The sequence below is a fragment of the Varroa destructor genome, unplaced genomic scaffold (assembly GCF_002443255.2).
Source record: "Varroa destructor unplaced genomic scaffold, Vdes_3.0 BEIS01000003.1, whole genome shotgun sequence".
NCBI classification, from domain to species: Eukaryota; Metazoa; Arthropoda; class Arachnida; order Mesostigmata; family Varroidae; genus Varroa; species Varroa destructor.
This window is the reverse complement of record NW_019211456.1, coordinates 51838553-51852309: the sequence shown is the minus strand read 5'-3', so window position 1 is coordinate 51852309 and position 13757 is coordinate 51838553. Positions and strand designations below refer to the sequence as shown.

The 13757-nt window shown below is 39.0% G+C and overlaps 1 protein-coding gene and 1 long non-coding RNA gene across 2 annotated transcripts in view; one reads left to right on the top strand and one right to left on the bottom strand.

The window, feature by feature from the left end:
- The window catches only part of LOC147757112 (uncharacterized), a 2195-nt gene extending 510 nt beyond the window's left edge, over positions 1 to 1685 (bottom strand). The window contains exon 1 of the long non-coding RNA XR_015324591.1: positions 54 to 1685. This is a non-coding gene — a long non-coding RNA (uncharacterized LOC147757112). The remainder of the gene's footprint in view (positions 1 to 53) is intronic.
- A 163-nt stretch (positions 1686 to 1848) lies between these two features.
- On the top strand, positions 1849 to 12945 carry LOC111246945 (monocarboxylate transporter 2-like). The gene is made up of 8 exons (XM_022797368.2): positions 1849 to 2244; positions 3730 to 4016; positions 4263 to 4406; positions 7859 to 8041; positions 8381 to 8577; positions 9664 to 9854; positions 10337 to 10749; positions 12217 to 12945. Exons 2-8 carry the CDS (start codon positions 3815 to 3817, stop codon positions 12351 to 12353), a joined length of 1467 nt encoding a protein of 488 aa, XP_022653103.1. The 5' UTR covers positions 1849 to 2244; positions 3730 to 3814; the 3' UTR covers positions 12354 to 12945.
- The last annotated feature ends 812 nt before the right edge of the window (positions 12946 to 13757 follow it).

Here is a 13757-nt window from a genome sequence, read left to right as displayed (position 1 = left end):
ACATTATTACACTTTTTCAGAAAAAGCTCTACTTCATTCCTCTTCTCACTTACATTTTACGAAGGAAGAGAGGGTAAGTTCTGTACAGTGGCAGTCTGGCTGCAACGGCAAAGTTCAGGGTAGTTGCCCTTTGTTAAGTTACGGGCAACAAAAGAATACCAAAAAATTAATTCCTAACAAAATCGACTATTGAAAAGCATATGGTCGTTGACACCATCGCAAGCAGATCATTTTCACTTCGTTGACTTGTAAATAATCTCATGCCAAGGAGTCTTTCACTTGCACAGGGTGCGGCACCCAAATTGGGACGAATTTTGGCGGGCTGTTTATCGTAACCGGCAAGCGCTCATCCACTTATCCTGGTAGAGGGGGGCAGAAGCCGGTCCTCTCTATAGCAGAACAACAAACTTGTCGTGGCGAACAAAGATGCGTCATTTTGAGAATTTAATCCAAGATCATTTATTATACAATTTTTTTTGTGCTGCACGCATAAGTGTTTCCAAAAGTGAACTCATGTATATGTGTCATATATCATAAAAATCGGACAGGTGTCCTCTATATAGCAAAACCATGATATCTCAACGCAAAAATAAACTAAGAAAGCAATTATCGACTTAGTCACAATTCAAAAAATGTGCCAACTATGAAAAAAAAGTGACCTTTCTGCTATCGTTCCTGTTCTGAGTGTAATGTCCTGTGAAAAAAGACGTCATGCCATCGTATTTCGTCCAAAAAGGCAAATGCATTACTAAATAAATTTATCTGCACGTTTTATAAACTGTTGTGCTAGCATAAATAGCTGAAGTGTTTGAAAGAAAACCATACGTCTTTCGATAAATTGATGTACCGGCTTATATAAGCCGATTAATAAAGGACTAGCTGTTTGACAAAACAATTCTGGTATTAGCACATGTGGCCACCGAACACCCCAGATTTGAACATGAATTATCATGTGTGGAGCGAGAATCCTACAAGTTTTGGTATAACAGCGTTAATTCAGTCATTCGTGCTACCAAAAAGCCGTTCAAATGAGTTCAGATTGAAACTGTAATCGCTATGAATGGTGGTGATATTGAATAAGCGTGGCTCTCAGGAATGACGCATTTCTAGCATATAGATACTTCGTTGAAATATCTGTTTTTCCTCAATTACAATCTCAAAATAAAAAAAAAGCGTAAAGGAGAGGACCGAGTTCGGTACCGTTCCCTGTAAATGTTTGTAAAAAAGCAGTTTCTTACTGTACTGCATTGAGCGTAATAAACACACCATAGCCAACAAGATCTACAGTGTAAAAATGTTAGCGCTACTTTGGCAAGCACTCGAATTCTGGGTCGGCGTAGAAGCATGATAATGTTTGCCACGTACATTATATTCACGTCAGTTGTCTCACTCCTTTGATGTATGTATTTAAGTCAATAGTGTATTTTAGCACAACATATAATCCAATTGACCTGTCGGTTTGTCTAGGCTACACTTACAGTCACATCATAATTAACATTCGTATCTGCACTAGCAATGAGTAATTGATTTAAGTACTTTATCAAGAGTGGTATATTTTCATACATCATCATTTTAAAGGTTAAATAGTTTTAAATAGGTTAAAAAAAAAAAGTAAAAAATTTAATGAATGAGCTCGTTGGGACTTGATTCACAGTGACAAGCAAAATGCCACTTGCTTCGTCATAATCGAGAAATGATATAGTACCACGTGTAGCGCATGCGCAAGACGCTCGATGCGAGCGGGAAGACTTTTGGCGTCTAAAACGTGCCGGCAAAGAACGTCCTGCAATTCCAATTCCTGCACTACGTGGAAGGAGGGCGAGTAACATGTGTTTGTTCCTCCTCTTTGTTTCTTCGAGTAACTCCTTGAAAAGCGCCATCTCTGCGGAGGAGGGGGACTTTGGTTACGTTCTCTTCTCGTTCAAGAGAAGGGTGTTTAACGCAATCGTGGGAGAATGCACAGGTGTTAAAGGCAGGTGAGGTACGTCGAAGAGGCGTCTCTCTCTGCGCGGCTCTCGCTACCACCGTACGCTCAAAAGGGCAGTATCGTAGCTTCAATTCAATTCGTATTCGAATCGCTGTCGTAGTAATCGCGTTTAGGGGGTGAATACCCGCCCCAATAGCTAACACCAGCCAACGAAGACTGTGCAGTGTGTGCAAAGCTAACGGTGGAATTTATTAGAACTTGCGCAGCGTAGAATCTAGCACGTATAGTGACAACTACGGAAAAGCTTGCCAGGAAAAGTAAGTGTCAGAATCTAAGAACGTGTCCGCTTTCGAACATCACTATTTACCTTGCATTATTAGTAAGTTCAATAGGACACGCTCGCCTAACGATGTGTTCACTGAAAAAAGCACAGTCAAGTCGTAGCTAGCTGCTTTGCAAAAAACAAGACATTGTTACGTTTTTCATTTACCTGGACCTGTTAGTCTTTTAAAGCTAATGTAAAATTAGATACACTCAACCTTCTTGAATGGTCCGCGTATACTCTCCGCGGTAGTTAACAACTAAATACTACTTCATTAAAACGTGTTTAACCAGACAACATTGTATTTCGTCTTGTATACGAAAAAAAAAATGAAATGCGATTAAAAAAAAACTATTGTTACAAACACATCAATTTAAGGCTTGGTTAAATTCGCTAATGATACCGTTGATACGCTCAGGATACCATAGGGAGCCCTCATTAGTTAAAGGCATTTGTTAGACAGTCGATTGACATTTTCATGTTTTCGGAAAACGCCGTACTTACTACCCTTAAACGCCGGAGACAATCTAGCTGAAACTTGCGTCTAATTCAAGTTAATTAACATGAGCAGAATCTCACCATTCGTAAGGAAGAACAGATCGCCCCTTATACAATCGCCCGTTTAACTCGAGTAACATAAGGGCAATAACCTTTTATCAGTGACCTTTTTTTTTTTTTTTTTATATACCCACATGTAATTGACAGCTTAATGCTAAGTGCGAGTCATTCAAGTGTCTTTAAAAAGATGGTGAAATCAACGCAGTCAGATAATGTGGGTTCCATGGATGTGTAGTAATGTTTGTCAGAATGAAGTAGTCCCGGGTCTGAGCAAAGACAACGTATCTGCATTATTTGGCCGTTTCGTAATATATGATTGTACATTTTTTTTAATTAGCATTGTTACTCTCCTTCGAGAGTAAAGTTCGATTGATGAGAATAATCGTCAATAAAAAAGCAATTTGTATAGAATGGGCTTACCGATATTGTCCTAAGAGCTAACTAAGGAAAGCTTGCCTCTAGAAAACATATTTCTACCTATCTATCTATATATATAATAATAATTTTTTTACATAATATGCAGGGATTTCTCGTTACTGGCAAAATGATAGAAAACACACATGTCTTTCTTGATAGCTTTACTGTACATTTATAGCAAACAGTGCCGTCTTGAACGGTCGCATTATAGACCACGGTTACAAAATTACAGTTATCGAACGACACCCAAAAATAATATTAACGTAACTTGTCAGCGTTATAACTACGTAGCTTAACGTAAGGCTATAGCATATAGCTAGACAATATCCTCTCGTGTTCTCTAGGACCTGTTTAGTCTGTAGGTTTATATAATTTAGCATGTACGAAAATACGTCATTACCGAAATCTGAAGTTAGCTCATTCAAATTCAAAGGTTTGATCGCAATTTGTATTGATTTCCTCGGTCAGATTTTTCTTACCATTCACGTCTGTTTGTGTATTTCAGTATTGTGTTTACTTATACAGGTACATCGTGTAACAACCCACAAAATCTGGGAAATTCTTGAGGCATCATTTATCAGGTCTTCAAAATGGCTTCAATAGCTGTTTCAGCTGACTCTCGGCGTTGTTGGGCAGTGGCGGTATCAATGGCAATTTACATATTTTTTGCCATGGCTGTACTGAAATCATCCGCAGTTGTTTACGTTGGTTCGATGGAAATGCTCGCGGGCCTCAGCCGTGAGCAGGCATCATGGCCGGCAACACTTGCCCTTATGCTTTCTCAGCTAGCCGGTAAAGATAGTAATTAGATTAGGACGTCAGGTGCAAAATACAAAAGCCTCTTAAAACTTACCTTTGCGCTATAACATTCTCAGCGCATGTTTTAATACTATTAATATAGCAATCAATTTTAAAGCCATACCCATGTTCGATAGAAGTGAACACAGGGTTTCAATATGATTTCGGTTAGTGGCTTATCGGCACTAATTCAGTGTACCAATACGTATAAGCACACATGGGTACGTTTGTTGCCTACAGGTCCTGTATATAGCGTCCTACTGAAGATTGCGAGCGAAAGAACCTGTCTCGTTCTTGGTGCAGCTTTGTGTTCAGCGCCCCTCATTGGTGCTGCCTATATCCATGACATACTCTCGTTATGCGTCCTTGTTGGATTTGTGCATGGTAAGACGTGAAATGGCGACCAGTTAATCTGATCATACTTTATATATATTTTAAAGTTCGAAACTAGTTTATTATAAGTTATTATCTATTGCCATTATAAATCTAAACGAATTCTGTCGAAATTCGGTATATTGCACTAGAAGAGTTAGATAATTTCGAAAATAACAATCTATGGACGGACCATTCATGTTGAAATCCTGATCATAATCTAACCATATTAAATACATTTATTACGATACTATGCGAAATGAGTAACGTAATCAGCACTGTCAATATATATGTTAGGTAACAACTGACTTTTATTAAATGTAGTAGGCTTCAAAAGTTCGCAAATGAAAAGAATTTATCAATTTACCCTATCCCTATATCAATTAGTGCGACATTGTGAAAGCTTCAGACAAGAATATAGCCGCACGGTATACCCACGCAATAGAATTCGTACGAAAAATGAAAATATCATAATCGCTGCATGTGACGCTACGTGCGTAATTTTGTTAAAACCGTTTACTGTCGCTGTCGGTTGAATGATCGCAACCCGTTCCGATAAGCGGATTGTGATCATCCAGTCAATTCATTTGATTCTGTCAGAGTAGAGAGGGACAATGTGGAGTAGTGGAAATTTCTCATTTGGTTTTATCCCGTCTACTTTCCGCTGCCCTGACTATTGCCGAGACGTGATCGTGCTGTACACCATTTCCTTGCTGTTGCTACTGCTGCCAACATTACGGCTGCTGTTCGCCAATAGCGCGATTATCTCGACGAGATACAACAGAGTCCGACTATATGAGTCATATATGGACGGTATCAAGTATAGAGCTCAACGAGAACGCCGACAGGACACTGGGCCGGAGCGAAACTGTTTGTTTCTTGTGGCCACACTTGAGTGTTGATGTGTACAGATGGATGAATGGCGCTATCCTCCAATGACGGTATTCTCCTCGCTTACCTCAGACTGGCCTGGTTGCATTGATGAACGGTGGGGAAGAGATCGAAGAAGATGCGATTACTTGATCATTTTCAATACTGGCATTGAGTTAATGCTAGCTTTCAGACTATTTCTGAAAATTTTCGTTAACAAGTTACGATGGACATTATCAATAACGGTTTTTCTACAGTTTCTCAATAAGGTTGTGATATCAGTTTAGAGATCTTTTATTGTATAGGGAAATGTACCAAATGCATTAGTACACACTACTGGAATGGCTGTGTTTATTAGACCCCAGAGCAACGTGAAGCTCCAGTGCGCGCGGTGTGATCCGTTTTTTTTGAGATCACACTCATTAAACTTATACTTCGTTATTTTCGGTACCCATTGTAGGAGATTTAGCCTTTTCTCGATAGCCGTCAGAAAAATATATACTGGAAAGGGTTTTTCAACTGAATAAAACTTGAAAAGAGCGATTTCCAACTCAGTCTTTACGGAAGATGGAAAACCTTACACATACAAACGGGCTGTAACATGTTCGGGTTTATACTGGAAGTTTTGAATTAGAGATCAGGATACATAAAGTTTAGCAGATAATGAATTGCAATGGAACAATAAAGACAGAAAAATAAGCTACTTGTTTCAGAGTAACAAAATTGCTGGAATCCAATACGATAACGGATATGGCATTAACGAATGAGATCAATTGTATCAATGGCAAAAAGAGCACGGGGCAAAGCTCGCGAATCAGGTTAGCTATCCATAAAACTATCTCGACAAACGGTAGCGGGGACATTAGCAAATAATAATATTTGTATACACATGGTGCATAGCTAGCTTTTTTTTTTGTACGCAGAATAGATTGTTTTTCTTTTGTCATCGGGCCTTAGCGTATTTAGTCAATACAGTTGAAAATGCTAAATCCTCTAGCCATGCTACTTCCTAAAGAGCTGCATCGTGGATTAGGTATTAGTCATCCTTAGTACATATCATGTGATTTCTAGCAAAACGGGTTGCTGGAAAAGCTCATTTAGATTCAGTGAGTTTAATTGTCGCTCTATATCAACAAAGAGTAGGAAAAAAGGTAGGATAGATATTTTTTTTGTGAACGCCCAACTTTATATGCAAGTTGCAATCGGTACTTCGTATCATTTGTTAAGGCCTAGCGACTGTTTGAAAGGAAGGCAAATATCGACTTCTTGTTGTAGGAGGTCTGTTCCGCTTACAATCAGACATAAAGGACGAGTTAGACGCCGCTCAATATATCAGTTTTGCCCCTGTATATCGTGAAATACCGAAATTATGGATAGAGACTGATTTTGTGTACTTATTTTAGTTCTGTATCTTCTATTTACCAATGAGTATTTACCCCCGGAACAATTCGGCGCCGTCGATTTTTGTCAAATAACTTAATTAGGTTTAAGGCTTTGAATAAACGACGTTAGAGCGTTTGTTTCATCTTAGAGGCTCTATAAACTGTATTTCCCATTATTATTTATTATCAATTTATAAGGCAAAATGGCCATGTTTACTAGAAAACTCTTGCCAAACTTATCATCAATAAGTCGACAGGAATAATTATCTAATAAACTGGCAGATCTAGCCTATGAACTAGTCAAGCATTTTGTTATTTTTATGTTAAATTGGGTGGATAGTTTATCACGATAAGTATCGTAAGCAACTGAAAAAGCAGTTCCTGTCTTGCTTCCAGCTATGTAAAGTAGACTATAGCTGACAGATTCGTTTAATTTTCAATTTTTACGGCGATGTATTTAGAGATGACACACAAGTTCACTGTGTATGTTATTACGTACGTTTTCTTTCGGCAGCTGTCAAGATTAGAGATGCCCGTGATATTACCGATAGCACACACCACAGCAACAAACACAAGGAGTAAATGTTTGTATGCTATGCGGACAAAGGATAGTATAGTATGGGTGCCACGGATAAAAGCGACGGTTAATATAAGTGCATAAATGATAAACAACAGCTTGCGCATTATACTGTGTTGCCGGAAAGGTTCTCGTCTATCGGTTTGATTCTCGTGTGGATTCGCATTGCTCGACTAGAGCCTTGCAGAGTCACGTTAACTGGTCCAATAGTGTTCATTACGTACTAAATACAAATGTGTCTAGAGCTACTTGAAACTCGGATAATTAGGGACACAAGAATGTGCTTCAAAACCATCAAAAAACCATAAAAGTGTCAAGGACGTGAACTCTTTGCAACTAATAATTCCTTTAAATGCAGTGGCTTGGAGAAATGCATGCAACGACCATTTCAACACCGAATGGGGTACTTTTTGTGATCATAATGCGTCTATTGATACAATTTTCAATGGCTGGCTTACTATACAGACCCTCAGTGACTCTATAGCGGGACATTAAAACGAACAAATAGCCTTGAGCCGACTGAATTTAAATTTGAATGTTTGTAGAATATTTTCATTACCTAAGGGCTATCCATTTACTAACGGAATTAAAGAACTGTCGTTTTACATTATTATTAAATGATGCTAAAAATTTAGGTTTGGGATGTGCCTGTAGCGAAGTGATTCCATTTGTCGTTCTTATGCGACATTTCCAACGTTATCGTGGCACCGTTATTTCGGCGATGTACATAATCACTGCTGTATCCGGATTCCTTATGCCTGTCCTGTATGAATATGTTCGCCAAGAGTGGGGCTTCCGAATCTGTCTTCTTGTGATGGGTGAGCGAACCTTTAAGAGTTAATTTCTATAATTTAACTAGTTATAATTGGCTTACTGCACTGTCGTTCTGATGAGCATGATAAGCGTCCGCATTGGATTTAAGGTGTTTACATTTCTTTTGTATCGTTAGAAAAAAACTCTCAAATCCGATGTTTTTCATACTTATGATGACCACTGTGTACTTGCACACCCGCGATCTGTGGTTGCGATGCAAAGATAAAACTCATGTTTAGGCTGAATCATTTTATTACTTGAATGAGACCTCCTCAATATATATATATATATATATATATATATATATATTTAATGTTATCATTTACCCCCTCTAATGGTTGCAGGTAGTTTAAACGTTGGAATGTTGTGTGGGTGCATCGTGGTTAGTCGGATGCCCCTAGTCGCACCTGTGGATGGCAGTTCTCAATCTCCCTCCTCGAACACACTTGCTACTTCGTCTGCGCCAAAACTGCTCAGTGACGTGAGCCTGAGCACCGACAGCTATCTTGTCGGCAGCATCCTGATTAACAAAAGCCAGCAGGTATTCATCCCACATTGACGATCCTTGTTTGCTTGCGATCACGATATCCGTGTGTTACCTAACCCACTTCGATATTCCGTCAAGCAAGGTGACCTTTGCTTTATCAAACTTGGTATGGCCCCCGACGTCCGCCTGTAGAAATCGCCGCATTGGCAGCTACTTTTTTGTCATCTAATGTCCAACGCGTCCGCAACGAGCGTTAGGCATCAGGTCAACAGTTAGTATTTTGCGGTTAGTCGAAAAAACTGTGGCAGTCCGTGTGCGACCCTTCCAACGACGTCTGTGTTGCACTCATTAGTAGGAACGCTCGAGGGAGAGAAGAGGAGAGAACTGGTCGACGCATTGGCGTCGCGGGATCTTCTTCCTTTTAAGCGTCACACTGTCATTATCGCTTCCGCCTTTTTGCATACTCGAAACGACAGGTTTTTTAATGTACTTTGTCCCATGCATCGGGTCAAACACATAATTGACACAAAACATAAAAACGATAAGCCGCTTAGCAGACACAGTGATTAGGCTTACGTGTTTCAAAAAATATATTTAGGGAATTTGGTTTTCAGCCGGGTTCTTACTGTTCTTGCAGATATTATATGAAAAAGATGATTTACTCAATGTCCCATTTTTGCTAGTAAAAGCTATAATAACTAAGCAATGGGTATTAGTATCCTGTGAAGCTATCTGCGTGACTAAAGCGCGCCGCAATTAGTAAACGTGCCGGGTACCTCTAGGAATTTATTTTACATGTTACTCAAATTAAGCCCTAATGATTTAATTTAACAGCTTTGCGAATATTAGTTTTCCTTATGTACAACCAAGCGAAGGTGGTAATTCGCAGAACAGACGCGAATGTTCTGTCCATTTAGTTCTCAACCATTAAACACATGCTATTTAGTTGACACCTCCTATCATCATTGAATTTGTATGATTTCGCTTAAAACTGTGATCGAGTCTCTTACAAAACTGAAAAAACGGATATCGGCGCCGAAATCATGTACAAGCCTAGCATGCGCTTATTATGACCCTCGTAAAGTGAAGTGGCCCTGGCACCAATCACAAAGTTCGCAAATTATTTCACCTGTTTTGCAGAACAGTCGCACAGGCTCGTTCGTCGACGTCGACTCGCTCCGAGAGAAAACCCCTCTCGTGCAACAGCAGCAGCGAATGCGGCGAGGTTTATTACGACCATTTAATCATCACGCGTCATGTTCCTTTGCGACGATCCCCTCGAGTAAACCTGGAGTGATGTCCTTCACTTTTCTGCACATTACTATCTCCAGGTGCTTATTCTAACTGTATTATTCTACTATATTACTCTAATTTATCCTACTTTCATAGTATTCAACAAGAATAGCATTTCGAAGCCTTGGGACTTTTTAAAACTCAATACGACAGGCTGAAGGGCCGTCGGAAACAATTATCCGTATGATGCGCATATTGTGCCGTGCCTATGGCAGATCATGTCGCATCGACTTCCAAATCTTATATATTCTTGGCTGAATTCGACACAGAATAAAATCGTACGAATGTTCAGCCTTGAGCTTAAAACAAAACTACTTCTTTCTCTATAGAGGACGTATACTACCTTAAGGTATTCCAGCTCACACTGGATATTCTTAACACGACTTGTACCCTAATTCCAGTGTCTAACTCTAGCTACAGTTAAATAAAATGGTTGATCAAGGCGCAGGGATAAGCTGTGCGGTTGCAAACCTAAGCTAACTGGGATACTTTATATTTGCTTCTGTCTGGGTTTCAATAGAGCGGCAACGATTTTTGCTCTAGCAGTCTTTCTGCTGATCCTCTTGGATTATTCGGCAGACCGGCACCTTGAGCCTGTTCAAGGCGTTTTCCTTCTGACCGTGTTTACCATTGGTGACCTCCTGTCGCGAATCCTTTCCGGTTCACTTGTAGATCTACAAATCGTGTCACCAAGTCTACTAATGTCTGCGACATTTCTGATACAAGGACTGGCCTACTTCATGCTTGTCTATGTCGACTTGTACGGGGCTCTCTTAATCGCCTCATTTTTAGTAGGCCTGACCGGCGGCTGCCGGAATATTTTAGCAACCGTCATGGTAACGGAGGAATGTGAAGATGCTTCTCTAGCTCTAAGCCTCGGCCTAATGAATTTTGTTACCGGAGTTGCAATTGTTGTTCAGCCGGCACTTATCGGTAAGTCTGATTTTCATTTTGGCCTTTAAAAACAATAAAACAATTTCCAGGATGTAGTTAAAAGGTTGATTGATGAAATGGGAGTCAAGAACAAGGTAAGTAATTGTAGAAAATTTGTATATTGTTATATTTGGCTGTACTACTTGAAACTGCGTACCTTTGAGTATTTCTAATCTTTAAACTATGCAGGTAGAAAAAAAAAAGTATATATATATATATGGAGAGAGAAAGAAAGAGACAGAGAGAGCTCAGTGAACTTCTCAGTGTTCACGTATAGAATCCAGGTCACTGAGTAGTTTTCTTAAAGTAAAAAAAACAACTACAAGTACGTGAACTTGCGTACGAGAATCGAAGTTGTCGCATTAGACTGATCCCGGCTGCAGTTTTGGCAGTTGGATACGGCTTTGCATTGCCATACAGTAACACCACCGTATACGTGAATTTCTATCACACTTGTCCACCAATCCCTTTAGGAAATTTTCATGAAAGTCAGTCGTTATATTATTGGATAATACTTTATAATAAAGACGTTATAGCAAAACAACTAACGTGTTTAAGCTAGACGTCAGCCTATATTTCAATAAATGCGCCGAGTTTTACGTCCTGCACTGCCATTAAGCATTATTCAATATAACTGGCTCCTAGCAAAATGTGAAGCGCATCTACGGTTTCCAACCTATATCATTACGTTTCCCTAAGATGAGAAGGCAAACACGTTACCCACTGCACCACCACGGGAACAATAGGACTGAACTGAAAGTCTCTTCTTTCGTAAGCCACAGATTGGCTAGGTCTTTCTGAGAGATATACACAGAGTGACTCATTAGCAAAAGAATGAGTTCGGTGAATGTCCTGTTGACGATGATTTTGCAGCTTAGATATACAGGATCACGTGTGCTTACATGTTTTTGCAACTTTAGTCGAAGTTTTTCATTAATTTTTTTAATGTAATTATAAAAGGCACGCTGGGGACTACCAGTTTTAAGGTTAATTCTTCGACATTTTTACTGCCAGTTTTTCTCCACTTAAATCCGCTACATTTACGTTGTACTGTGCGTTAACTCAAGGCACATGAGCTTCATAATTTTACAAGTTTTCAATGAAGTGCAGCCTTTAGGTAGTAAATTAACTTATTGTGACAAAATCCATGCTACCAATTTAGCCTGCCCTCTGATTTGATTTTCTCAATAAACATAATTTCAATGATATCACAGTTTAAAATCGCGCAAAGTTTATATCAAATAGCTAAGAAGCAAAAATATATTAGCATGTAGAACAGCCATATTCATTTCTTTGCTGTAAAGGTTAAAGTAAATTATCATAGAAGATCTAGCAAATATGTAGTTTTAATACTACGGGAGACCTTCGTATACATCTTTATTGTTTTATGGATAAATAAAATGGAGGGAATTTTAAGTGATGAAATCACGTTACCATATTGAGGTCGTCTTGTTTTTCAATTTTTAGGTTACGTACGTGATACCCTGGGCACATACGAACCCCTTTTGCTAGGCTTTGGGATTGTCAACTGTTCGCTGTCGTCTACATGGCTGCTTACCGTCGTCTGCAATTGTCGGCGAAAACGTCTTAGTGAATTCGTTTAGACTGGCAACTTTCTACTAGCATATAAAATAGATGTGCTGTTTACAAGTAATACTATCAACACATTATATAATAGATATGCCCAATAAAACCCAATTTACCCTTCTGACAGTATTGGTAAGGCTTTGAAACCAGTTAACCTTTGCCGCACGGTGTCTTGCATTAAACACTGAACTCATTTATGACTTTGTGTTTAATGCTTTTTCTGCGAGGCAAGCGATCAAAAGATGATATAATCATATTCCTCAATATCTACAGATAGTAAAATTAGATATTGTGTGAAAATCCAAAATCTTCTTCCAGCAAAGCCTTTGCCCTTGTTCACTTGGATGGCATCATGCGCAGTAGTAGACGTTTATAATCAAGAAACACTGTTGATGCACCCGCATTAAGATGAGGGTGGACAAAGCATTCCAATGGGCACAGCCGTTTGTACATGACGGCTAGCCATCTTTACATATATGCGTCATTTGTGCCAGTAAACGTCCCTTTAGTTAATGGCCGTACGTATAATTCTAAAATGAATCTGCGGCATGTTATAGCGAAAGTAAAGACTTAATAAAAAGTTTGTGGCATTTCAACAATTCAACTGATCATTAGAGTCACCTAAAACAGAAAATCATCTTGAAAGACCTCGTTACTCTTTTTTAGTTTCAACTACAAAGTTTCTTTCCCACCGAGAACAAACCGAAGGCCTTGTCGCAGATGGTGATGCGAAAGAACGTACGAATTGAATATGGGGAGCATCAAACAGAATGATCTCATAGCCCAGGACACCTTTTTTTTTTTCATTACAAACGAACAAGTAAACTCATGATGAACAAATTTTTCTAGTATTACATTAATACTTGATTTTCCCTTAAGTATCTTTAAAACAAAGAGCTGTGTTATTCTCTGGGACTTACCTTAATTCTCCAAGAATTTTATACATAATAATAAATAAATGCAAGTTACCAAAAATTTTAAATCTGCGAACTACTTGGTAGATATCGTATTGGTCTTTGCTAGTAATGTCGAGCTCGAGAAAATCTCGCGTCGAAAAACAGCTCTTTTCTATTTTTATATCGAAGTACTAGGTTTACGATCCCACTCATATTGAGGCAAAATCACTGAGATTTTAAAATTGATGTCCTCGTTGAATTACGGCAATGATAAAATTAACTGTTTAGAAGATCGATATTGTGAAGGGTAGATGTGTTGAAGCCACAGTACCTTCAATGGCGTTACTTTGCTGGTTGGCGCACGAATGATTTAGAAAGTGTAGGAGGTTGCAATGCAGTATTGTAACAATAGCAACGAGATATCGAAGCTGAAAAGTATGACTTGCTGGCTTTCTTCTGACAATCGCTTTCTCATGTGATTGAAATCAACAAGACTCGATACTGTGTAATATTTGCCGAAAATTG

Bases quoted from the DNA above. Each gene is read 5' to 3' on its own strand.
- LOC111246945 (XM_022797368.2), top strand. From the start codon at position 3,815: ATGGCTTCAATAGCTGTTTCAGCTGACTCTCGGCGTTGTTGGGCAGTG. The intron at 4,407-7,858 runs GTAAGACGTGAA...CTAAAAATTTAG, and splicing joins CCTTGTTGGATTTGTGCATG to GTTTGGGATGTGCCTGTAGC. The intron at 8,042-8,380 runs GTGAGCGAACCT...TAATGGTTGCAG, and splicing joins AATCTGTCTTCTTGTGATGG to GTAGTTTAAACGTTGGAATG.